Here is a 25,836-nt window from a genome sequence, read left to right as displayed (position 1 = left end):
TTGTTAACAGAAACCTCCTCCCCTCTTCCAAAGGCCTAGGGGCATTATGCCCACTAAGTGGGTCTGCACCGGAACACCCCCCTTCTCTGAAAGGAGTAGGGGCAGTACTCCTGGTAAGCGAGTTGTTGACAGAACACCACCGCCCCCACAGAAGTCGGGTAAGCACACCTGTTAGGCTGGCTGATAACAGATTGCCATCCTCCCCTAAAGAGAAGGGGTAGCATGCCTGTTAAGCAGGTTGGTAATGGAACGCCACTCTTCCCTTAAAGGCGTAGGGGGCGGCGCACCCATTAAGCAGGGTGGTACAGAACATATCTCCTCTCTCAAGGAGCAGGGGCAACATGCGCACCAAGTGAGTTGCTAAATGCCCTGCTGATGCCCAGGGAAAACATAGTATTAAATGCGCCAGCGTGTCCCCATCCACTCTGCTCAATTCCTTGGGTGCTGAAGCCTGGCCAGGCAGCTTTCAAAGCGGCTCCCGCATAGATGGAGTGCATGCTGTAAGCAATCTGAGATGGCCAGGGGCTCCCCATGTGCCTCTAAATATCCTCTGAAACTGATCAAGTATTAACAAGGAGGAGGTCAGGTGCCTGGGAGGAGATTGTTGCAGCTGGTTGGACTGGTGTAAGCTGGGCAAATGCAACACTTAGGGGAGCCACCACCGCACCATTGTCCATGCCCCTTCTGGTCAGTCTCATCCATCTGCAGGTGCCAGTATGTTGTGTTAAGACTCAACCTGCAATCATCATGCCACAAAGCTTGTTAGGGGGGATGCAAACTTGGATTTGGCAAGCAGCTCATGGGGGGAGGGGTATGTGCCGCTAGCTAACAGCTGACTGCTACCTTTCCAGCTCCCCGAAGCCCCTTTGGGCGGCATAACCAGCCATGCCTCGAGCCCCACTGTGGGATCCTCCACCCCCAGTGGGCTTTTACTAGGTAGCGAAAGCCCTAAATCTAGAAATGCTGCTCACAAGCATAGCCCTGCTGAGCACAATACACCATAGCCCTGACCGGCATGGTGTCTTATGTCCCCATATTCCGACTGGCTGGCCCCAGAGGGCACATCCAAATTATGGCTGAGGTGTAAATCAAAATCCCTTTAGCCAAATTGCCAGATACTTGCAACTCCCTCCCCTCCCCAACCAAGGGGGGGGGGTGGCCCAATATCCCTGTAAGATACTGTGAGTTTCTTTACCATCCTGACCACCAGAACCCGGGCTGCTCCTTGTCCGGCGCACAGTCTAAGTTGCCCAGGTTTTTTTTTGGGGGGGGGGGGGAGAATGCAGCAGCCACAGTCACCCGCGCAAGCCAGTAAGGTGCTCCCTTTTAGGCCAGGGGGGGGCTGAATTGGGCTGGGGGTAGTGCCCTCCTAAAGGCCCGTGCAAGATGGGAAGCCCCAGTTTCTTGCATCCCCATGTGCCTGTTTAGGAGCTACTGGATCTGTGCTGGCTTGCACTCACTGGAGCTCATCTTATGCCTGTATACTCATCAGTAAGTCCCATTAAAATTGATGGAACACATTCCCAGGAAAGTGTGGACAAGATTGTATCCTTAAGTCCAGCTATGTCTACCCGGAAACAAGACCCCTTATACTCGGTGGGACTTACTCCTTGGAAGTTGAAGCAAGGATCTAAACCCTATGTTCCAAGCCTCAGCACGTGGACTCAGAAGCAAGCCCCATTATAGCCCCCATGGGGATTAACCCTGGCAAGTGGGGCGAAGACTGGAGCCCCATGTTCCAAGCCTCTGCATGCCGCATCAGAAGCAAGCCCCCATTATCGCCCAAGGGGCTTACTCCCTGGAAAGTGGGTGAGGACTGCAGCCCTATGATCCAAGCCTCTGCATGCCCATTCGGAAGCAAGGCCCCTTATAGTCCATGGGGCTTACTCCCAGGAAAGCATGGCTAGGTTTGCGGCCAAAGTTCAAGCTTCTGCATGCCTGCTCTGAAGCTCTGCTCTGCCCCTTATAGGCTATGGGGCTTACTCTCAAGAAAGTGTGTCTAGGATTGTGGCCAGAGTCCAAGGCTCTGCCTGCCTTCTCAGAAGCAAGGCCCATTATACACTATGGGGCTTACTCTCAGGAAAGTGTGTCTAGGATTGTGGCCAGAGTCCAAGGCTCTGCCTGCCTCCTCAGAAGCAAGGCACATTATAGTCCCAAGGGCTTACTCCCTGGAAAGTGGGGCAAGGACTGCAGCCCCATGATTCAAGCCTCTGCATGCCTACTCAGAAGCAAGCCCCATTATAGCCCAAGGGGCTTCCTCCCTGGAAAGTGTGGTTCGGGTTGCAGCCCCAGCGCTTAAGCCTCTGCCTGGCTTCTCAGATGTAAGCCCCATTACAGTCCCTGGGGCTTACTCCCATGAAAGTGGGTGACAGCGGAGGCACTGAGCTCCCCATGTGCACAATGCTGCAGGGATCCGGAGGCTGTCTGCTTGGCGGGGCATCTCCTGGAGCCCCGGGCTTGCCTGCCAGTGGAGCGCAGGGGCTGCAACAGTCCGCAGCATGTGGCCAGGCGCCTGCAAATTTGGGAGGGCTGCATGGCATGTGGAGCCTGCTCCCACATGGAGCGCACTGCAACCTGCCACCTGGGCAGGCGGAAGCCCTGGAGCAGCCACGCGATCACGATCTTGACACCCCTCTCCAGTAACCCCTGTGGGTGCCCTCCCAGGAAGCAGCAGCAGGAGCTGCGAGCGCCATGTGCGCTGGAGACCCCAAGAAGGCCAGCAGGGAGACCTGGCTCTGAACTGGAAGGCGGCAGCCTGCCCCCTCCGCCCACCAGGCCAGGGACTGAACGCACACTCCAAGCATGTCTGCTCAAAAGCAAGTCCCTCTGCGCTCACTCCCAGGAAAGCGTGCCTGGACTGTACCTAATCCTTTCCTTGGGCAGAGCCTGTCCAAACCCCCATCCCCACCTTACAGATCAAACGCGCTGCACAGGAGGTCTCCTCGGAAGTTGTACTGGTCCTGAGTCCAAGGTGGCTGGATGGGGTCAGGTCCGCTAGGTGCCCACCAGCAAAGAAGGAAGGGGGGGCTGTTGCTGTGTCCTTAAAATACCTCTCCACCAATCCCCTCGCAGGGGAAGGGGCTCCCGTGTTCCGGCCAGGCCAGACAAACTCCGATCTCCCTGCTTGTAATTGGGTGATCGGGATACATGAATCATTGAAGGCTTTTTTACTCATTGCAGTAACACTGTTGGGCCATTTGCTGGAGGAAGCCATCATTTTTGGCCCCTGAATGAGACCTCTGGCATGTTTGTCCATGCCTGTCATCCCTGGGTGAGATGGGCACAGCATGTGCTTGCTGAAGAAGGAACTTTGCTATAGGATTGCCTTTTTGTGGCTATGTATATAATGTGATTATAAAAGCATAGACAGATTTTCAAAACTCCCCCTACAACAGTGAGGTAAGATTGACTGCTATGCCCAGACAAATACCAAGGAACAAAAGGCTGCCAAGGGACAATTTCTAGACTGCTCTGCAAGAGTGCCTGGTATACTTTTTATTAAAAATATATTCTCTCACCTTTATGCCCATAAAAAATCCCTCAGGATAGTTCATTCTATGCAAAAATCTGGAAATTGTTCGTATGTGTTATACAGGCATTCCCCATTATCTGCAGAGGATGCTTTCCTGGCCCCACCATGGATACAGGAAACATGAATATGTGGGACTCTGTCTCTGCCCCCCTCCACCCATTACCTTCATGTTGTTTATAGACACACAAGGAATTGTATACTTGTTTTAACCAGTCACTATAAGAAAAAGCTTAAAGCAAGACAAGCAGGCAGGCAGCCTGCAGCTAGAGGGGTTGACTCAGCAAACATTAATGGGAAACAGGAAGCACATTTGCTGAGTCATCCCCGCTCGCTGCAGGCTGCCTGCCTAGTTGTCTTGCTATAAGCCGCCTGCTTATAGTGCCTGGTTAAAGCATGTATGTGATAACCAGATCTGCAGATGCAGGGGGGCGCCTGAATGTAATAACTAGAGGCCTGACATTTGGTATCAGTACAAGGAAACTAGTTGTGGCATTTCCTTCCCATTTGGATTTCTGCTTGGTTAGTTAAGCTTAACTGCTTTTTACCATCAACACTGAATCTTTTTTACAGCTGTACCCTCCAGGGGTACCCAGCGAGACAGCAGAGTCACATTTCGAACGGGATCGCTATGCTGTCACAGCTCCTCCGAAGCACATTCCTGATAGTCGCAGGAAGCCAGTCATCCCTTCGCTTTATGATCGACGAGACCATTGGGAAACTAGAACCCGCAGCCCGCAGACCTCAGTCTCAACAAATTTAACAAGATATGTGCAACCTACACCAGCTGTTGAACAACCACACAGACCAATAGGTGCTACAAAAGGTAAGGAGGGGCTTGGCTCCCAAGTGGGTCTTGGGTTTGTTTATACTAGTTATCTCTCTTGAAGATCAGTATTTTTAAAATTCAGCCACTGAAGATATAGACACATGGTGGCTCCTGCTAACCTAGGCCACCACACATTTTGGTGTTAAAGTTAGACCTATTCCTGGATATATTTGGGGCGCTGATTCTAAAAATGGCATCAGTTTTGCTCTATCAGGTTTAATTTTGGAGAAACAATAGCCTCGTTAGTGAATGGTTCAAGCAACTTCCTCATGAGGAAACCAAGACATAGACTTTCTCATGAAGAAGCTGCTTGAACCGTTCACTAATGAGGCTATGTCATTTCTCCAAAACTAGAAACGATAGGGCAAAACCCATGCCATTTTTGGAATCGGCACCCCAAATTCATATAAAAACAACATAAATGCTGAAAAAAAGTTTCTTGACTCGCAGTTTTGCAGGCCTGAGAGAATCTGCAGTACAGAAGTGAAACATACATGTTCTTTTCCCATTTGGAGAGGGGATGTGGCTAACTGGGAAAGCACATGCTTTGCATGCCTAAGGTCCCAGGCTTAATCACTGGTATTTGAATCTTTGTAAACTGCTGCCAGCCAGAAATAAGAATGCTGAGCTAGATGGACCAACGTACTAACTAGTATGGTGACAGAATGCGCCAACCCCTTTTGGTGACTAATGCTATGTGGTTTTCACTGCCTGGACAGGAAAGGATAATAGTAGGTGGAAATCAATATATTGCACATATATAATAGGGACAATTTACTCAATTCAATTTAATTTATTTGCTTAAAACCATAGGTCGTCGCAATACATTAAAAGAAAAACAACAACAAAATATATAACAATAACCAATAAAAGCACTCATCCTTAAGGCAATTTACTCATACCGAACTATAGATACAGAGAATGGGATAAACAAAGGCATGAATGCAAATGACTTCAGCATTTTAATCATTCAGTTTAGGTATATCAAAAATTAAGAGCTGTTGAGTGACACAGTAGTAATGGGTATAGGATGGAGTGCAGCATCATGACTCAGTTTTTTTAGACAATAGACACATGTGTGCACTGCAGGTTTATGTGGTATTTGCTATTCTTAAAATGAGAACCAGCACAGTGTTTGGTTGTCTCCTCTTGCTGACGGATCTGTTCTAGAAATGTATGTCCTTCATCCACAGCCTACTGGCTTGCTCTGGAGTGTCCTCCCAGGGAAACTGGTTAACCTTATGTATTCCGCCCCTAACACGGCCACCCTATCACTAGGAGCCAGTAGACCTCAAATTTCAAAGAGCACATTTGGGAGGGGAAGAACTCCCTCATCCCACTGCCCAAGTCACTTGCGCACCTCCTCCCTCTCAGCTGGGCTAGTCACCCCTCCCCACTGCAGTTTAAAAACAGTAGCAGGGCAAGAACTAGCAAAAAAGAAAGTTGGGAGGAACTTCTCCTTCTCTTTGGCAGTTCTTGCCCTGCTGCTACTTTTAACCCACAGGAAGGGAGGTGGTCTCCTAGCTTAGGAAGGAGATGGCACTGGAAAAGGTGGTAGGGAACAGGGTGGGTGAGGAAGCAAGCATGGAGCAAGCATGGAAGCAAGCATGGAGCAAGCATAGCAGCTTTTGCCTGCTCCATTGGTAGAGCAGAGCATGACTGCCACTGGTGGGGGGGGGGAAGCATAGGGGGGCCTGCTCCCAGGTGGCCAAAGTGCTTGAAGTGGGCCTGATCCCTTTTCCCCCTCTCTAAGTAAGTCTCATGAGAATTAAGGAACTGTGTTCATCTCTCATAACCTGCTAGTTGCTCTGTACTTGTCCTTCTGCATGGCTGTTATATCTCTTGCCAGAAAATCTACCAAGGATCACTTAGGGACACTAAAGCTCAAACTAAAGCAACAGGAGTAGATTTGTCTGTTTAAACACATAACTGAGATGGGAGGTCCAGTTTTCAGAGCCAAAAAAATGTCTATGGAAGGCATGCTGGAGCCTTCCCCCAGCTTACTTCCTGGAGCCTTCCCCCAGCTTACTTCCTGGATATCACTTTCCTTTCGCTCAGCCCAGCTACTGGAACTGAGCCTGGCTGGAAGAAAAGCAGTGAAAAAAGTGGATGTGAGGATTCCATACGCTCTACCTGCAGACCAATTTTACCCTTAACACTGGACTGCTGCTTGCTACATGACTGGGGCAGATCTGGGTTTCAGCATCCGCTGCCATTGTGTCTAGCTCTACCCCAAGCAGTTGCATAATTTTGTAGATAACTCAGAATGAACAGATTAGGAAAATGAACATAAAGAGAGAAGCAGCCAGAGAAATGCATACTATTTTTATCCAATTGTGCACTTTGCACAGCCCTATTACAAAATCATGACAGTCAAAAGTAGGGTGGAGAGAGCAGTTGCAAGCCTCCTCAGTCAATTTACTTACAGTCAATTTCAGTCAGGTGCTTTACTAGGGTTGTTTTTTTTAGTGTGCTGTATACACAGAGGGCTCCATCAGGGATGCAGCCTGAGCAATATATGGATTTTCTTTGGCTCAAGGCACCATCACTTCTTCACCATGCCTATAGCTTCCCAGGTGTTGTCAGAAAAGATGGGTCAGGGTCTGTACTTGTGTACATACTCAAGACAGGACTTCACTCTTAAAGCATACCTCCCACCTTTGAGGATACATATACTGTATTCTTGGAAGCTAACACAGGACTTTGCAGCAACATGGTCTTGTCACCAGCTAGTCTTTCATGGTTTAGAGCAGGGGTGCCCAAACCCCAGCCCTGGGGCCACTTGAGGCCTCTCAATGTGGCCCTCAGGGAGCCCCCAGTCTCCAATGAGCCTCTGGCCCTCCAGAGACTTGCTGAAGCCCTCACCGGCCCAAAGCAAGTGCTCTCAGCGTGAGGGAGACTTTGACCTCTCACGTGAACTGTGGGTTGAGGGCTCCCTCCACTGCTTGCTGTCTCACGTCTGTGATGCAGTAGTGGCAGCAAAGGCTGGCCTTGCTTTGTGCAAGGCCCTTTATAGGCCTTGAGCTATTGCAAGACCTTCATTCATTCATATAAGTTCATCTTTAATACATTCATTTATGTAAATCGCCCTGGGTCCCATTAGGGAGAAGGGCAGGATAGAAATAAAGTTTTATTATTTTATTATTATTATTATTAAACTTATGTAAATTTATTCAAATTTTAAATGTAAATTAATTATTTTTCCCCAGCCCCCGACACAGTGTCAGAGAGATGATGTGGCCCTCTTGCCAAAAACTTTGCACACCCCTGGTTTAGAGGAATAGTATATAATTACAAATAGATTATGCTGTACAAAAAGAGAAGTGTGCACTTTGAGCTTTATTTTCTTTATAGAAAGAGATGGTTTTTTAAAACTTATTGGGATGAAAAGAAAGACGCTAAACCTGCTAATCTATAAGCAATGGTCAAGTTATAACCTCCAAAAGGGCAGGTAGAAGCAGGGTTTGCCTCTGTGGTAGAAAATAGCACAGAGGCTGCTGTTTACAGGCATGTTTGTCTACACCCTGCAATTACAAATGCCTTTAACCATAGATGTGCAACATCATAGTAGTCCAGACAAGGCCAAAGATTTCATGTTTCTGTAGAAGTTCAGCAGGTCTCAAGGGGCGGCGGGGAAGAGAACAAAAAAACCAAACTTTTGTTTATTACATGTGTCTTCAGATGCCAGGTGCTTGGAACCAATGAAAATTGGAGACTGCCGAAACTATACAGTGAAGTGGTATTATGACAAGGATTCCAATTCTTGTGCCCGATTTTGGTATGGTGGCTGTAGTGGCAACCAAAATAGGTTTGAGACAGAAGCAGAGTGCCGGGCAACCTGCGTTCGAGGATAAACAAGTATGTTATGCTAAGCATTGGATCTTAAAATTTCATAGCTTCTTCCCCACTACACTTACGTAAAGAGAAAACTTGTACCTTGCAAGTATGGCACCCTAACAAAATGCTAGTATTCTAAAAGCTGCTCAGTCTTCCAGCAAGAAAGTTTCTATTTTAGAGCAGCCTATGCTAATTTAAAAAGGTGTTCTTAGATTTACCTTTAAGAACATTGTACTCAATTTTGCATTAAATAGCACAACACTAACCAGTACTACTCCCCTTGTTATGATGTATGCAAGTTGATATATAAAGCATCTTGTTTTCTTCTTTTCTAGAGAGCTCAAACTTTCAGGACAATGAAGACCAACTTCTGGAATATACTTTAATACTAAAGAATCCCCAATGCTGTACTACTTCTGTGTTTATGGCTAGAGCATTTTTACGTACATTCTTTAGACTTCATAGAACATGTTATTTCCATAGCCGGTGGTTTAACATGGCAAAATATTTTATGTTTTAGTTATGCTATGATTCCATTTCAGGAGCTTTAACAAGCTGGATAGGGCTTTTTATGTGTAGCTTTAAATAGAACAGGACCTTTTATTATTTTGCCATGAAGATATTTTACAGTGTAAAGCAGAACAAATGATTCCTGAAGTTGGTGAAGGTGGCATTTATTGGAATAATGCAAAAGGTTTCAATACCCAGATGCAAGTGTACAATTCCACGTTAAAGCATGTTTGGATTCAGCAGCTAAGATTACGTAAACTGGCATTTGCTTCCCCCCTCATTTTTTTTTTAATGCAATAGTTCTGGATCTAGGTGTAATTGCAGATAGTAACCAGCAGAAAACCTAGATATGTGTCCTTTTTCACCTCAAGAGTCATCCAGCTAGTTCACTTAGGTGCTGATGTACATCTCAATACAGTGTATTTAGATGCTTATCTGAGATGTATGCATATATGCACATATCTTGCTGGATCATAGCCAATATTTTTAAAAGGTTAATCCAGATTCTTCTCAGGGCTCTTATAAAAAAAATTAAAAAATAGATACTGAAGTACATTGTAGGTCAATTTCACAGGAAAAAGCACTGAAAGATGTACATAAGTGTATTTTTTCATACTGAAGTTTTCCTTCTAAACTTTAACCCTACTCAGAGGTACTGTACAAGTTAACTGATAGGCAATTATTAAAAGTGGTAATATAAACAAGTCATGTGTTGCTTCTTATTTGAAAATGCTGAAGTTATGACAGTCTTTTAAGTTCTTTATACAAACATTAATCTAAATGTAGGAAACTGACTATACACTTCAAACTGTTTATCTGACATACAGACAGCAGGTGTTAGAATGGCAGTGGTATTTATTTTGTCTGTACTCAAAAAATAGTCAGTGAAGAATGGTTGGCTAGCGCTTCAATAAAAGTTAATGAAACATAATATTCTGGTTTACATATCCCAATGTTTACAATGCCCTAGGAAAAAAATTCTTCCAAATTAATGGGTTGTTTGCCTATTTAAAAACAAAGGAGTATTTCAAAGTCTGGAAGTTTAGGGCAGAACTAAAACAAATGACACATTTGTGATGTAGCCCCTGCTTAAGGCATTGTTTGTAAATAGCACGCCGAGGGAGGACCATTTTGCCCTACCATGGCTCTGATCTCAACAGCTATCCCCATCCCCATGAGTGCTCATTTTATCCGTGGGGGGGGGGGGCAACGTCGACAGATGGACAGACACTTCAGCTGAAAGGTAATGGAGGGTATTTTTCCAATTTAAAAAGGCACATGGGGGGTTTAAAGGAATCAGAAGTGAAGCAAGGCGGCATGCTAAAGTCAGTGTGTCCCCTCTATACTGTCTCCATTTTTGTCCTCCCAATACATTATTTACCCCCCAAAAACCTGGCACCACCTTACCCACCCTGGCACAGTCTGGGAGCCATAACACTGTGGTTCCAAGGCTGCTACCACTTTGTGACAGTGAATCGGAGTGGTCCAGCAAAGAGTGCTCCATGCACTATTGCAGGATCTTTTGTAACTGTGGATGCTCTTCCCAGTTTTATTTTTTTTGTGGATTTTGGTGTTTTCAAAGTCAGAAGTGCAGAAAGCCGTGTTATGTAAAACCCACCTCTTACCACAGGATTGGGCTGCAACTTGTAAATGAACCAGTGATCTGACAGTTCCTTAGATCTGAGGTATTCAGTGTGTCCTGCCTCCCTAGTGAGGCATGGCTAGCCTCCAGGGGCATTGCCAGGCATCTAGGGGAGAGTGGTGGCCAGCAGCTGCTCTGCTGCATGTGCTGCCTCCTGGCTTGCCGCTTTTCTGCAGCTGTGAACAAGGTGGGTGGGGCAGCCTGAGCAGGCAGAGGTGCTGCATCTCATCATGGAGCTCACTCCAAGTGCAACCTCGCCCCAAGGACTACATTTCCCAGTGTGCCCCTTGCCCTGGGCATCCTGGGATTGGTCAAGGCTGCTTGGGAAGGAAGGAGCCAGCCTGCTCCTAGTGTGTGTGTGTGGGAGGGGTGTCCAAATGCCCCAGCCTGCATCTCTCCTTCTTGCCTGGGGGGAACAGGGGTGGCATCTGCATGTTGGGTGTATGTGTGTGAGCAGCCCCCATCTACTTTGGGGTGAGTTGTAATCTTGCTTATGTGGCTGCAATCCTTTCTACACTTTCCTAGGAGTAAGCCCCATTGACTCAAATGGGGCTTACTTCTGAGTAGACCTACATAGGCTTGGGGTCTCAGCTTAACCAAAGATCCTCACCTTTCTCTTTTTCCTCCCCCTTCAAAAAAGAAAAAAGCCACTCTTAATGGCTTTGTCTCCAAAAATTGATTAAAAATAAAAATCCCCATTCCTTTTCAGCCATTCCCCCTTTTCCTCCTGCCTCCTTTTTGGGGAGGGGGGGTACTCTGTTGGCTGCTAAAAGGCACAATCCTAGCTAGGTCTACTCAGAAGTAAGTCCTATTGTGTTCAATGGGACTTACTCCCAGGAAAGTGGGGTTTGGATTCCAGCCAAACAGTCTCTAGGTCTCAGTTTGCAATTAGCAGATACACACAAAACACAGTCTTCCCCTCCTGCAAATTCATCACTTCCCCCCACCCTTTCCAAAACCCTCCATTAAAGGATTGTGCTGCTAAACTCAGGACACAAGCCTAACCAGGTCTACTCAGAAGTAAGTCCTATTTTGTTCAATGGGGCTTACTCTCAGGTAAGTGTGCTTAGGATTGCAGCCTCAGAGTGCTGGCAGCCTTGTTTCTGGTATATAATTATAACACCTTCATCCCCATTTTGGGGGTAACTGAGGTGAGGTGTTGTAATGGGGAGCCTTGTAGCAATGGCTACAAGGATCAGGGGAGCTGCGAGCCAGAAAAGTTTGAGAACCACTGCCTTAGATTATAGATAATCATTTTAGGCAGAAAACACAATATCTGCACTTAAAACTGTACATGAGCCAACATATTAGAACAAATTCATTACACACCAAAACCTGCAAGGGAGACATTTCATAGTTGTGATAAATTTATTTATGCACTTCATTGCTAAAAACTTTAAAAGGCACTTCAAAAACATTTCAGAAAACAAGTTGACATTTATGTTGATCACTTCAACAAACAAATCAATCATTCAGTCAACCACTACTTGCTTTGAAAAACTATTTTGTGTCTTATATCTTCAGTAACCATTTAAACAAGATAAACTGCTCAGCAGTTAAGAATTTTTTCAAATAAGTTTTGAGATTTATGAAGTCTGTTATACACAATATACCTTAAACTGAGCTTGCTTTATATAGAATTTTTCATGTTAGCACAAGACAAAAATAACCTTTACAATCATTTGTATATGGTGTCTTCAAATATACTGAGGTCAAAGACTAGAACAGTTTATACTCTCCACAGTATGTTAAGAGATTGCAAAACAAAAATTTCATAGTTCTGTGTAAATGGAATCAAGAGGATGTTTGAGAAAAGTTTAACACAGTCCAGAAAAGATACCAGCATATTAACAATGAATTTGAACATTCTTTAAAATTGATAAAATATTTTTCCAACACAAAATTGTTAAGTGGAACCTTAATGAAAACTAATAGGATACTAATCCTGGAACACTTTTGTCACCCAGGCTGGGGAAGCACTTTATGTACTATACAAACAAGATAACTCAAAATTAAAAGTTCAACTGGACCGCTCTCTGAACATACATAGATTATACCCATCCAGATGAACAAACTCTGGGATATAAACAACAATACTGAAAGTTAATCTCGTATCTTCAAACCCAAACATGCTTTTTGAGAATTAAAAATACTTTGCATTTAAATCAATCATTACTGCCAATCTCCAGCTCTCAGAACAAGTCTGCAGATGGAATGACAGTCTAAGTTGTCTGGCTGGAGAATCTGGCAACTCAGTTCTTTACTGCATCTCTACAAAGAGCACAACACTGTCAGATGAAAGTTTCAAGGAAGTGGTAGAGAGAATAGATGCTAACCCTCTGAATCCCAAAATAATAAGCCCTTTCTCAGAAGATATCCTGTGCCTCTTTACTCTAAAGGCACTCTTGGTCAGAAAGTGTTCCGTTTATTAAGGTACTCTTTGCACTCCCAATATTCAACAACCTTGTTTTACATAACCACATATGCACTGGTGCTCTCTTCCCCACTTCCTGCTGCAGCCCCCCCCCCCAGGCTAGAAACTATGAAATGGCATACTGTTCGTGAAGTAGCATGTACCATGGTTGGGGGAAAGAAAAATGGGTGGAAACACTGTTTCCCCATGCCATGGGACATTTTGATCCAAGCCCATTCTCTGAAAATAAAATAAAATGCACAGCAACACGTAATACAGGATATTGCTCCCCTAATAGTAATTGTCGCTATGCACAATAGCAATTTTTGGGAAAACACCCAGTTTTGAGAAAACCTTAAGTACATGTTTAACAGTCACAATATTTGAAAGGTAACAGCCTTAGAATGGTCACTTTTCCCACTAACCATATAACCCACTACTGTACAGCACTGGCAACTAATACCAAAAGCCTGGAACATATTTTGAGGTAGACAGAACATATGAATGGCACTAGAGCCAAAATGGGGGCAGGGAGAAAAGTACTAAGAACCTGGAGAACACACTACATCTGTCAACAACTGATCTTGATAAAACTCAGTTTAAGTCTAGAATAAATCCGCTTCTGAGCAAGACACAATTTGGAATGCCTTTTTTTTTTGTTTGCATTTTTCCTTATGCTTCACAGAAAAAGTCATCATGGTTTCAAAAATAGAGCAAAGCATTAGAATCACTCTGTTAATTCAAAAACTCCACAGGCCAAATTTATAGCATAGACAAACATCTAGTCCATCCTTTTCATGCATTTTCAGTCTTGCTTTTAACTCTGAAGAAATACTAAAACTGTACAGAGCATTCATTAAGAGCAACAAAGAAAACAAGAATTAATTATTTCTATGCTCATGTACCCAAGACAGGCAGAAGTGTGTACGCACAACTGTAAAGCAGATAATTTCATGAGGCACTGGCTATTCTCCAATGCTCCCAATTCATTTTAAAATCAAATAGTACTATTAAGTTAGGATGCTTGGCAAAGACTTCTGACCAACAACCACTTTCAAGTTGATAGTCAATTTAAGCATCAATATGATGAATTAAAGGGGAAAAATGAAAAAGAAAGCCTTGACTTAGCACTTTAGCTTGACTATTGTGTGGAACTATCCAACTACCAAGATGCAACAAAACCTTATTAAAGTGGCATACATTATGGATAGGCAAAATCACTGCAAGAAAATTATACCATTCATAGTTCAGCACAAAGTACAGAGGTCCTTCAGGCACTGGAGAGGGCTCTGTTTAAGATGACCTAATGCAACAGTAAGACAGACACATTTTAGAGCAAAAAGGATATCACTCAAGCAACAGGCACACTGTTAAAGGCAAACTAAGTAATTACAACCATCTAGGCCTAAATGGAAAAAGTACAAGACAAGTAACACATTTGCCCATTTCAATTTAAATAGTACCCATTTTGATGCTGTCCAATTCAATAAGCAAAAAAAAAAAAAAATTAAATAGAGTCAATAGCAGTAAACTAGCAATACCACAGTGCTATGAATGCCTTGCTACTTCCAGTAGCATTGTCACAGTAATTAACTTTGCAGAGGCCAAATAAGGGAATTTATCTGCACAAAGTTATTTGTAGTTTGCTCAGCTAGTGAGATTGTGTTCATTCCATCAATAATGAACTGAAGAGGTGAATTCAAGATGCCCCCCACTCACCTGTCAGACTTCAGTAATTCAGATGTAAACCTGAACCACTGCATTACACAGGTTTACTTGTGAAGGCTATCAGAACAAGCTACAGGTTTTTATTAAAACATTCACATTTGAATCTCTTTAGCAAAATCTTTGTTTACCTGATAATAGGAATGCAACTGAAGGCATTCAAGAAATACCAAGTATTAATTATGAAGTGATAAAAAAGGATTAATATACTGCATATTTATGTATAAATCTGAATAGCCATTTTTTTCTCCAATATACAATTTGTGGGAATACATTACTGAAGCAAAATAACAGGAGATTTCATTGCTGACAATGCTTTAAAGACTTGATCTTATACTGTGACCGGTGAAATATCCTCCCTACTGCCACTGGATTTCACTAGGATCTCTGATCATACTTTAAAACAATGTCTTTAACAAATCCATGCAGCCATCTGTAAACAAAAAGTGTGTCTGTTTGCCACTTTGAAAGGCTTCAGTGCATGAACCACCATTTTATTTCATGACAGGATTTTCAGCTTCAGCTTTTGATTTTAATGCATCACTTGAGTTTTGCTTTTCTAGATTCTTAGAGTCAGGATTGTACCTGAACTGGTAACCATAAGGACGGAGATGATAAATAAAATATTCCAACTGATACATAGTGGTAGCATCAACATAGTGGAAAGAAAAGGCCAGGTCAGAGCAGCATCCAGGACCCTGCCACAAGGGAAAACAGAAAACATGATCAAGTGTCAAGAAAAACAGATGTGTTGAACCTTTTGAAATGTTAGTGTCAGAAATTGTTAATGGTCATACTGAGTAACAAAAACGTTAAGTGGAAAAGGCTCATCTTTTTCTTTACAAAACAGTAGAAGTTAAACGCAATTCATTTCAGTTACGGTCTCCTAACCATTATACTACTGCTGTCAAAGTATAGTAGACTTATATTTGATATACAGGGAAAAGAGACTATGTCCATCCTTCCCCTCTCCCCATTTTATTTGGAACATAGCCAAGGCATTTCAGATAGACTCCAGACACAAAACTAGTGATAGATTATATGCTTTGCATGCAGTAGGTCACAGGTACCTTAATTTAAATCATAGGTAGCAAGGTTAGGAAATATCTCGGTCTGAAACTTTGGACAGCAACTACTAGTCAGAGTAGACACTACTAAGCTAAATACACCAGTGGCCTGACAGTGTAAAATAACTGTAGATGTTCACATGTGGATGGAGTTACAAGGTACAGTCAGTTCTCATGTTAGGGTTAGGGTCCCAGAAACTCTAGTGCAGTGTTTCTCAAACTGTGGGTCGGGACCCACTAGATGGATTGCGAGCCAATTTCAGGTGGGTCTCCATTCATTTCAATATTTTATTTTTAATATATTAGACTTGATGCTACCATGGTATGTGACTGCATTGGGGAAATGTTACATACCTGCACTTTTAACAAGCTACTATATATTCTTTTAACAATGATAGTAAATGGGATTTACTCATGGGTAAGTGTGGGTAAGATAGCAGCCTAGGATTGTTAAAAATGTTTCCTGCTTGAGCATGTCACTTCTGGTCATGACGTCACTTCTGGTGGGTCCTGACAGACTTTCATTCTAAAAAAGTGGGTCCCAGTGCTAAATGTGTGAGAATCACTGCTCTAGTGGATAGCAAATTCGCAGATAATGAACCTATTGGTCCTATGGGATCAATGCAGTTAGGTACAAGGGGTACCCTAGGGAGCGAAGGGGTACCACCAGAAGAATTCAGCAGAAACCCTCAGGAAGCCAGTAGAGTGCAGCAGTACTGCTAAAATCTCTCTGAATGCTGTAGACATCTTCCAGAGATTGTAGGGACCTTGAGAATGGCTCCTGCCACCAGTATAGATGGTTTAGAAATGACCAGCAGAAGCATCCACCACTCATTTTAAAGGAGTCCACATTGGCCACAGACACCATTCTGAGGGTCCTTGCAGCCTCCGGAATGTCTCTGTATAGCTGATGAGTGAAGGTAGCAATTCTGCACCTCGTGGAGAAGCAAATTCACATATAAACTGACTGTGCTTTTCTAGCTGTCAGAGTAATCTGTGAAAACATTAAATACTAGAATAGATCCAAACTTTGCATCTTACCTCCACAGTAGGGTAGTAGTTATAATTCCAAAGCCAAAAATTTCTGGGCAGGTATCCTTTGATCAAATGATGCTCTGGCACAAATGGATGGAAAGTTTCCCTGCCAAGTGTATCCCTGGAATCTCCAGCTTCTACATTTATGCTTTCCATGCATTTTCCTAATGCTAAGTCTTCAACGAAAGTGCTATGAGTACACTTGCCACTTTTAAAAGCAGCCACGTATCTCCTCAGAGCTCCTTTGCTCAGCACATAGCCTGCACCTCCACTCATGTACCCCTGTTTTACATAAGGCTTAAACTTCCTTCCAAAATAAATTGGCCTTTCAGGATCGTATTTTGAAAGAAACCATCTCAAATTGTCCAGTGCAACGTATGTGTCATCATCTGCCTTCATGAACCAATCTGCTTCATCAAAGTAGTGGTCATGGACATAATGGAAAGCTTTAATGGTCTTCCAATACAACTGCTCTCTGCCTTCTTTGGTTTCTAATCCCACTGTTGGGAAGTCTTTGTTTTCTTCAGAGCTCATAAACAGAATCCTGTTGCAATGTTGGGCCCATGTAGCTTTGACATGTTTAGCCTTGGTTTCCAGATTTTGAGGACTGGTCATCACCCAGCAAAGGATTCTTATCTTCTGGTACAGTTCTTCAGCAGTATCATTGTTTTCATCTGGGGGAGGAGGGAGAAATGAAATTCCAAACTTCATCAGCAAGTCTGAATCTTCATACAAATGGATCAATACAGACAGTACATATCTGATCAAAAGATAACTCTGGCAGCCATAAAAATGAGGTAGCCTGATCTAGTGATTTTCCTGGTACAATATATTGAATAGTAGGCTGTAATCCTATCAGTGCTATCCTCATTTAACAGAATGGAACAGAGTAAACATGCATAGAATTGCACTGTTAGTCTCTAAAAAATGTGCAATAGCGATATCTAGACGTTTAGAAATAGGGATGACTTCAGATCCTGCTGTGCTGCCATTTCTCGATGTTGTGGACTAGACATGTAAAATGTCAGTGAACAGTCACCCACTCCCTAATTTGTAGGGAAGGGAACAAACAAATATGTGGTAATTCGCTATTGTGCCAACCACAAAGAAATGCCATTCCTTTCTACACCAGATCTGATGGAGGGGAAGGGGGAAACCAAGATTTCCCTACCAGTTTGTATTCAAAACAAGAATTTTAAATTATTTTGACACTTGAGAACCCCATGTTCTTTCAAGGACTTTCAAAAGTCACGCTGAGGTTTTGCAGCACTAAGAGGCTGAATAATAAACTGAATAATAAACTCAAGGTTTTTAAAAAATTGGTCTTCACAATTATGAATTTTTCAGTGGTTTCTCATAGAGGTAGTAATGCATTTAAGGCTTATAATGGTCTGAATCATTAGTTCAACTAGTTTTTCCATTTAAAATTGATGAAAAATTTTAGTCCATAGGGCTCGGTTAAAAGTACACTTTTAAAAGTTCGTTTTCATTCTAGTTGTCACTGTACAAAGAAAGAAGGAGTACTGAATATGGCTAACAAAATGGTACCTTTTAAATGAAATTGTAAGTCATCTTATATATGTCAAAAAGCACTTACATGGAGGGTTCAGTAAAATGAAGATATAAATTTAGGGTGCAATCCTAACCCCTTATGTCTGTGCTTTCCAGCACTGACATAAGGGTAATGCAGCTCCAAGGTAAGGGAACAAACATTCCCTTACTTTGAGGAGGACTCAGTGAGTGACACCCAACTGCAGGATGCAACTCACGTCCCATTGGCACCGCTATGCCAGTGCTGGAAAGCACTGACATAAGGGGTTAGGATTGCACCCTTAATTAACAGAGGTGTTTGAAAACAGTGTTTACTCAGAAGAAAGACTATTGTGTTCAGTAAGACTTGGGCTATAATCCTATCTTACTCACCGGAAACAAACACCCCTATTAATTCTTTAAAAAGTATATGATCAGTTCCTATGTGATAAGAATGACCTATTATATTTAAAACAGTAAACTGTATCTAGTAAATAGTATTTAGGCAAAAAAACCTGAAGTGGTTAGCAATCTAAAATCTAATTTTATAAACTTTTAATTCAAATATGTCCATACAGGATTTGTCCAAAAAATAAAGATAATGCATGTTATGAGTCCCTCCATGATTCTTTTCCATTTTTACTAACTCTTGTTTTACTAACTGCAACTGCTGAGGCTTCATTTGAAGATGGGCTGACTTCCTAACCCTTTACAGCAGGAAAACACACTATGAGAAAGGTTAAGAGGCCCCCATACCTGCACAATTGCAGCCTCACCAGCTGCACAGCAAGAAAAGGACACAAAATACTCACCAAATAATATGTAATGTGTAGTTCTACCCTAAGCTGTAGACCTTGGTCAGTCTCCAAACTGGTAAATCTGTTTGACAGGTGCCCTATAAACACCTATAGCACAATCTTATGCATGTTTACTCAGAAGCAAGTTCCACTGTGTTCAATAGGGCTTAGTCCCAGGAAAGAGTGCACAGCATTTCAGCCCTATTCCCAAGTCCCACTGAACTTGATGTAACTTGGTTTCAAGTATACATGCACAGTATCAGGTTTTTAATCCCCTTGAATAAAGTTCAGATTCTTCAGTAAGGAGTAATAGAGTTAAGGATAACTGAATAAGCATGTGTAAAATAAATGCTATATCTTTGAAGCATATATGCCTATACCATTTTACCAGCTAAGTAAAAATACCTCCATTCAAAAGCTACATGATCAAGGTCATTTTTAACTTATTAAAAATGCTCAATTACAAGCATTCTCAATCCTATTAAACAGAAGAGAACTTAGCTCCTAGAAGCTATGACAAGAATTTTAAGTTACAGAACTCAAACAAATGCACAGTATCAGTATTTAAATGTAATTCAAATTCCTAGAAACACTAAAACACTGTGTTTTAAGGGCCAGAGCACCTAGTTTCCAACTAATTTAACATTAAAACAAAAAAACCAGTTAAACTGTTTCTTAAATGCCACATGTGCCACAGTTGTGCACACCAAATATTTTAACGTAACAAAATAGTTTAAACTTTATCTTTGGGATAAAGTTTAAACTATTACCTATAGCAAGATTATGTATAGCAAAGAAAAAGTGATGAAGTGCTCCATACAGAACATACCTTTATGTTGCCCTGCATCTGCACTGAAATTCATCTGTCCCATCAGCTGATTGCTTTTATCAGTATCTGAGAGATGGCCATGGGGATCATTGTAAAGAACAGGATGCTCAACCTGAACTCGTTCTTCCAGTATTAAGTTAAATAGCAGGTGAAATAAGAGAAATCCAATTGCTGATCCAAGAGCAAAGCTCAGAACATTCAGCCAATATTTGCGAAAGGCCATTTCCTGAAGAGGTCTTCTGCCGAGAGAGAAAAGTGATTATATGCTTTGCTTAAGAAAACACTCTTGCATAGAAATACACAAGAAAGAAGCTGAGCAAGCACGCCAAGTTTATTACTTTCCCCACCTAATTCTCCTTCAACTCTCAGAAGTTAATGTGGGATAAAGAATGAGAAGAGTATTAAATGAACAAAAAGGGCAACTTTAAATTTCATGTTATTTGGAAAATTCCTTGGACAACATTAATAGTCTAGTTGACAATTGCACTTTATTAGGTAACTTTCAACAGTGAGTAATACTGGAGAAATATCAATCATCACATTTGAAAGCCAGTCTTGTGCAAAAATGAATGCATACAAGTACTGTCTGTCAAAGCCTGCAAATTTCAATGCTTGCCTGGTTGTTTTAAATAATCACACAGTATAAGGACCTGCATGACATATCACTACCAGGCCTATGCAGTAGCCGTCATGCACATGCTGGTTGGAAGGGGGGACATTCAGGGCTTGTTAACAACATGGCATCCTTCTGTCTTGGAAGACTATGGCATTGCGCTCTGAACGATGGTTCTGGAACAGAGTGTCCTCTTCAGTGCGTGAAGCCTGGGTAAAGTAGATATGCAGGATAGGCTGTTTCCCATGCAGCAAATCCCCCCTCTCCACGTCACTGAAATGGTCCAATGGAAAGGCAGAGGCCAATATGGTTGGTTCTAGTGGCGTCGCAGGAGTTGCCAGAACGTTACTGTGTTCAGCCATGAACTGCCTCAGGGACTCCGGCTCTGGATTTTGCCTCGAGGTTGACTCCTGAAGCCTTTTCCATAACTGGATGTAGCCACAAGGCAGTGGAGATCAGAGCTTTCCTTCTCTCAGATCAGCTGCCTTCTCAGGCTAAGGAGTCCCATGAAGTTAAATTAACCAGGCAGTAAAAAGCCAGCAGGGATGGCACAGTTGATCTCAATCAGAAAGCCCCAAGGGCTCTCTGAAAGAGAACTACCTTAGTGAAGCATCTATAAACCAAGAAAGGAGAAGAATGAATCCCTCCCACCCCAGGAAAGGCGTTCCACTGATCTGGTGCCACTTCCAAAAATGTCCTGTCTGGGATACTGAGAGCCAGGATGGTGTAGTGGTTATGGAGTTGAACTTAGACCTGAAAAAAGGTTCAAATCCCTGCTCAGTCATGGACCTTCCTGGATGATCTTGAGCTAGTTTCTCTCTCTCTGCCTCCACCTAACCTACCTCACAGGTTGTTGTGAGGGCAAAAGGAGGGAAAGTAGACCACCCTGAGCTCTTTGGGGGAAGGGTAGTATTGAAAAAATGAAAAATAAATACTGATCCATCACACCTCAGAGAGATCCAGAGTAGGACCTCCAAGAAAGCCCTTAAAATAGAGATATTTCACACAGGAAAAGGTAGCTCTTAGAATTTATTGCAGAAGAATGAGTTAATTTGGATGGCGGAAAATCCTTTGGCTGAGAAACATTAGGAAAAATGAGGTATAGACAGTTTCCTAGGCTTGAAAGACACGTTGCTTGACTGGGTAAGACATACTGATAGAAATTTGTCGGTTTGAAATATAGAAATTTTGTATTTCCATTGATGCGTACTAGTCTGAGGACCGTTAATATTTTCTAACACAGTAAGTATAAGCAGTTTTAAACACTAAGATTTGCAACACATCAGCATGATTTTGAGTGGAAAAGGGTTTTTGAAACTCACAAGCCGCTGACATACAGTGGAATAAAAATACTAAATACAATTTACTATCCTGTAAGTGTACTAATTACTTGAGCACACAAACATGCAAAATATTTTACTGCCAATTTATACAGATTAACAATTTACTCCAGGATATAGTGGATCAGTATCCATATTCTGATTCAGTTTAGGCCCTTTAAGTTTACATGTCCTAAACTTTAGGGTAACTGAAGAAAGTTATAACTTGTCAGGAAAAAATGCTTAGGGTAAAAATGCTGTAGAATATCCTGCAGTTTGAACAGAATAAAACAGGAAGTGGAAGATACAACATGGGACATCATCCCTCAGCTACTCAATTGCATGCCTCTACCCAGATATTATTATACAGACTCTTTGCAAAGAGTTTCTTATTGTCATGCAAGGATAACAGGCAAGTTTGGTGGATTTATTTCTACTGCAGTCACACATGCCTGCAACTTGTGCTCATACAAGCAAAAATTTCAAACAAATAAACCACGTATCCAGTAAAAGCACTGTTTGGCTATAGCTTTTTCTGTTATTATCCATACATTCTTCTACACATGTGGAACAGTGTACTAGAAAACTCCACCCCAATGTCTCCCCCTGAAGTTCTGACCCCTTCTGTATTTGTATTCTTTTCTCTGGAATGTTCCAGGGAAGATCACAGACTTCCACCAAGACACTGAATTCACCAACTTTCATTTTCTACCTTGGGCATAATGAAAAGCAAAACCAGGGCTGCAATTCTACAGCCGCAAAAGACACAAGTATTTACTTGAAAGTCAGTCCCATTAAACTCAAAAGGACTTGCTTCCAGGTTAGCAAGCACAGCATTGCAACCAACATCTATTTAAATTGGCAGTATCAGTCAATTTAAGGTTTAATCTCAGATGTAATTAAATCTCTCTCACACCACTTAATCAGAGGGGTCAAGAACAAGAAGTGACTTACAAAGGCAAGCCTTAGTGCAGCTTATACAGATGTGTTTAATCACTAAGCTCAAATTCACATCTGAGGTGAATTTGATGCTTTAATCCACATTATTTGTTCAACTACACTTAAATGCCAATGCTTCCATGAAACAATAAGTGATGTTCCAATTTTAGGAAACAAGACTAACTATATAGTCTGTTCAGGATTCAGTACAATCCAAAAACTGAACATCTAGCAATTTTTCAGCAACACTTTTCTAAAAATATGGCCAATTAGTGACGTGTTAGCAGAGAAACTCAGTGAAGTCTGACGGAAAAAAATCTAGACACAAGACGTGTCAGGCGTAGGAGGAAATGGAATCTTGAGCCCAAGCAGAGTTTTACCAACTTCAAAAGTACTCATTATTGTGCAGGCCCTTTTTATATAGTCAGGATGACTAAATACAGAAAGGCTTACAAGAAAAGGAGCTCCAATACAGCTTCTTTTGTTGAAGGGCCCTTATATATAAAATCACATGAACACCTTTTGATGCTCCTTGCATGGCAAATGGCACCCTAATTGTCAGAGTTAACAGCTTGTGTGTTCCAATGGATTTGGACCTGGATTCAAGTCTTTTTTTGAACTTCTTTGTGTGACCCTGGATAAGCCACAACTGTACTTTCAACCTCTGCTTCTTTAACCCATTTCTGCCCAGCCCACAGGTGTACATATTTGATCCCTGTCACATATATGAAACATTGGGCAAAAATGGCTTAAGGAGGGAGACAAAACTCAAGCTAATAAGAGGGCAAGGCCAACTTATCCTGTAGGCACAACACCTAGGAACCATGATACTTTTAGGGGCCCATGAAATGCTTTAATTTCTTTTAATATCAGGAAAAAAAAAATGACACTTTTAGGGCCAATGAAAATCTATTAAATTTTCACCTAAAATTGTAAAAAAACAAAATCTTGAAGTATTTAAAGATACCAAAAATTTTTAATATTTATATTATTAGAGTGGGAGAGGCCTACAAAGGCCATAATTACACATGAAATACATCACAAGAACATTCAGTGCAGTGGCTCCAGTCCTGCCACTTACAAATGTTTACACTCCACTGAATACTATAGGATTCATTTCTGAATAAGCCTGCATCTGACCATGCTGGAATTGACCCATTTGAAGCTGGAAAGCATGTTGAGGGGTGGATTTTATGAATGCCTTCTTAGGGCCCAATCCTATCCCAACTTTCCAGTGTCAGTGTAGCTGCAGTGCAGCCCCAAGGAACCCTTACTTTGAGGAGGACTCCACAACTGCACCCTCCCCCCATCACAGGAGGCAGCACATGACCCCTTGGCATAGCTGCGTCAGCACTGCAAAGTTGGTTAGTCTTGGGCCCTTAGAACACAGTATTGTAAGGCTTTGGTGCAGCACCTCCAGAGAGGCCTTTCAGCACTGCTTCCTTTCCTCTTTAGTGGATTTATCTGAGGCAACTCAGCCCCCCAGGCCCTTTTAACTCTGTCCTGGCCTCCTCCACCCTCCCACCACCGCCGCTGCCGCCATTTCCAACTCTTTTCATCTCAAGGTACACTGAGAAGGCACACAATCAGTTTTTTTAACAATTGAAAAGACACACCACACTGCCAGCCAGGGGCCCACATCCATCAATGGCCCTGCTAAGCCTCTGCTAAACTCCCATGGCACACCTATAGACCATGTTTGGCACACCAACGTGCTGTAGCACAGTAGTTGGAAACTGCTGCAACACTGCCTTCAAACTCAGTGTTTCACCTCCCTCTCAACATAACCCCCCTTTAGTAATGTATTTATTTACTGAGGCAACTCAGCCCTTTTTGACCCTGGCCTGGCCACACCACACTCCCACCACTGCCTCCCAACTTTCATCTCAGTTTCAACACTATCTCCCCCCCCCCCCGCTTGCAAGCCCAACCACCTCCCCTCTTGCAAGCTGCTGCCAGAGAGAGGCTGGGCTGGGGAAAGAGACCAAGGCAGGAAGAGATGAAACATCCGTGGGGGTGCTGACAGGACAACAAAGGGGCATATGGGGGGGGGGGGGGAATGACACAAACTCCTTCAGATGGCTGAAGGACAGTATGGCACAGTAATGTGGAGGGAGGGACACAACAACTCACCCCTCCCACCTCTAGGCAACAATGAGGAAAGGCTTGCCAAGTTTGAAAGTGCCTTTCCAGAGGGGGCTCTCAAGGGGGTGGGAAGAGAGGGAACCAGCCAGTGGGCTTCTTGCCTCACAAACACACACATGCACTCCCAATTCACCCCCCAATACATACACACACCCCTTCATACCCCATACACATAGGCCCTCACATTCCAAAATATACATACACACCCCCCAATACACAGACCCTCACACCCCCCAAAACACACCCCACACCCAATAGACACACAAAAACCCGCAACACACACACCCCCTCACACCCCAATACATACACATACCCTCCAGAACACACCCCAACACCCAATACACACACCTTCACACCCCAGTACAGACACACATCCCCAACACACACATCCCCACCCAATACACACAAAAAACCCCAAACACACACACACACCCTCACAACCCAATACAGACAAACACCCCAATACACACACACTCCTCACACTCCAATACAAACACACATCCCCAATACACACAAAAAACCCTAAACACACATCCTCACACCCCAATACACACAGTCCCACAAGCAAGACACACACAAAAAAACCCCAGCACAAACCCTTGCACCCCAATACACACGTCCCCCACCCAACACACACACCCCCCAAGACACAAGCACACGTCCCCAGTATACACTCCTCCCCCACACACACGCAGGAGCCGGAGTGGCAGCTCCCCGCTTCCCCCAGCAGAGCCAGGCACGCGCCGCCACTTGTGCCGCCGCAGGGGAAGGACCGCGCAGCCCCTCCACTTACCTCGCCCCGGCCTCCGCCTGCCTGCGGGGGGTGGTGGCTGTCAGGCGCCCCTCCGCCGCGGCAGCAGCGCCCGGGCGCCCCGTCCTCTCCCGGCCGAGTCCTCGCAGCGCCCCCGGCCTGGGAGAGGAGGAGGGGCCCGGCCCGCCCCCGGCGCCCTCATTGGGCCGGGGACTGGGCGGTCTCCCGGTGACAGCGCCGGGAGGGAGGAGCGCGGCCTCCAAGCGGGGGAAGGGGCGTCCCGGGCGGGGGGAAGGCAGCGGGAAGCCCAGAGCTGCCCTCCTCGG

The 25,836-nt window shown here is 43.5% G+C and overlaps 2 protein-coding genes across 3 annotated transcripts in view; one reads left to right on the top strand and one right to left on the bottom strand.

Moving 5' to 3' along the window:
• The window catches only part of COL28A1 (collagen type XXVIII alpha 1 chain), an 81,109-nt gene extending 71,700 nt beyond the window's left edge, over nucleotides 1–9,409 (top strand). Inside the window, exons 33-35 of the mRNA XM_066629132.1 lie at nucleotides 4,103–4,355; nucleotides 8,040–8,216; nucleotides 8,531–9,409. Of these exons, the coding sequence (XP_066485229.1) occupies nucleotides 4,103–4,355; nucleotides 8,040–8,212 (426 nt within the window). The 3' untranslated portion in view covers nucleotides 8,213–8,216; nucleotides 8,531–9,409. The remainder of the gene's footprint in view (nucleotides 1–4,102; nucleotides 4,356–8,039; nucleotides 8,217–8,530) is intronic.
• A 2,287-nt stretch (nucleotides 9,410–11,696) lies between these two features.
• Nucleotides 11,697–25,683, bottom strand: C1GALT1 (core 1 synthase, glycoprotein-N-acetylgalactosamine 3-beta-galactosyltransferase 1). 2 transcript variants are annotated; one of them, XM_066627957.1, is made up of 4 exons: nucleotides 25,553–25,683; nucleotides 19,744–19,982; nucleotides 16,594–17,261; nucleotides 11,697–15,183 (listed from the first exon to the last, which is right to left on the bottom strand). In XM_066627957.1, exons 2-4 carry the CDS (start codon nucleotides 19,964–19,966, stop codon nucleotides 14,980–14,982), a joined length of 1,095 nt encoding a protein of 364 aa, XP_066484054.1. In that variant the 5' UTR covers nucleotides 19,967–19,982; nucleotides 25,553–25,683; the 3' UTR covers nucleotides 11,697–14,979. The 2 variants fall into 2 exon arrangements, with proteins under 2 accessions (XP_066484054.1, XP_066484055.1); XM_066627958.1 differs by having other exon boundaries at nucleotides 19,744–19,979.
• Between the last annotated feature and the right edge of the window lie 153 nt (nucleotides 25,684–25,836).

The sequence above is a fragment of the Tiliqua scincoides genome, chromosome 5, assembly GCF_035046505.1.
Source record: "Tiliqua scincoides isolate rTilSci1 chromosome 5, rTilSci1.hap2, whole genome shotgun sequence".
Classification (NCBI taxonomy): Eukaryota; Metazoa; Chordata; class Lepidosauria; order Squamata; family Scincidae; genus Tiliqua; species Tiliqua scincoides.
This window is presented reverse-complemented; position numbering and strand designations above follow the sequence as displayed.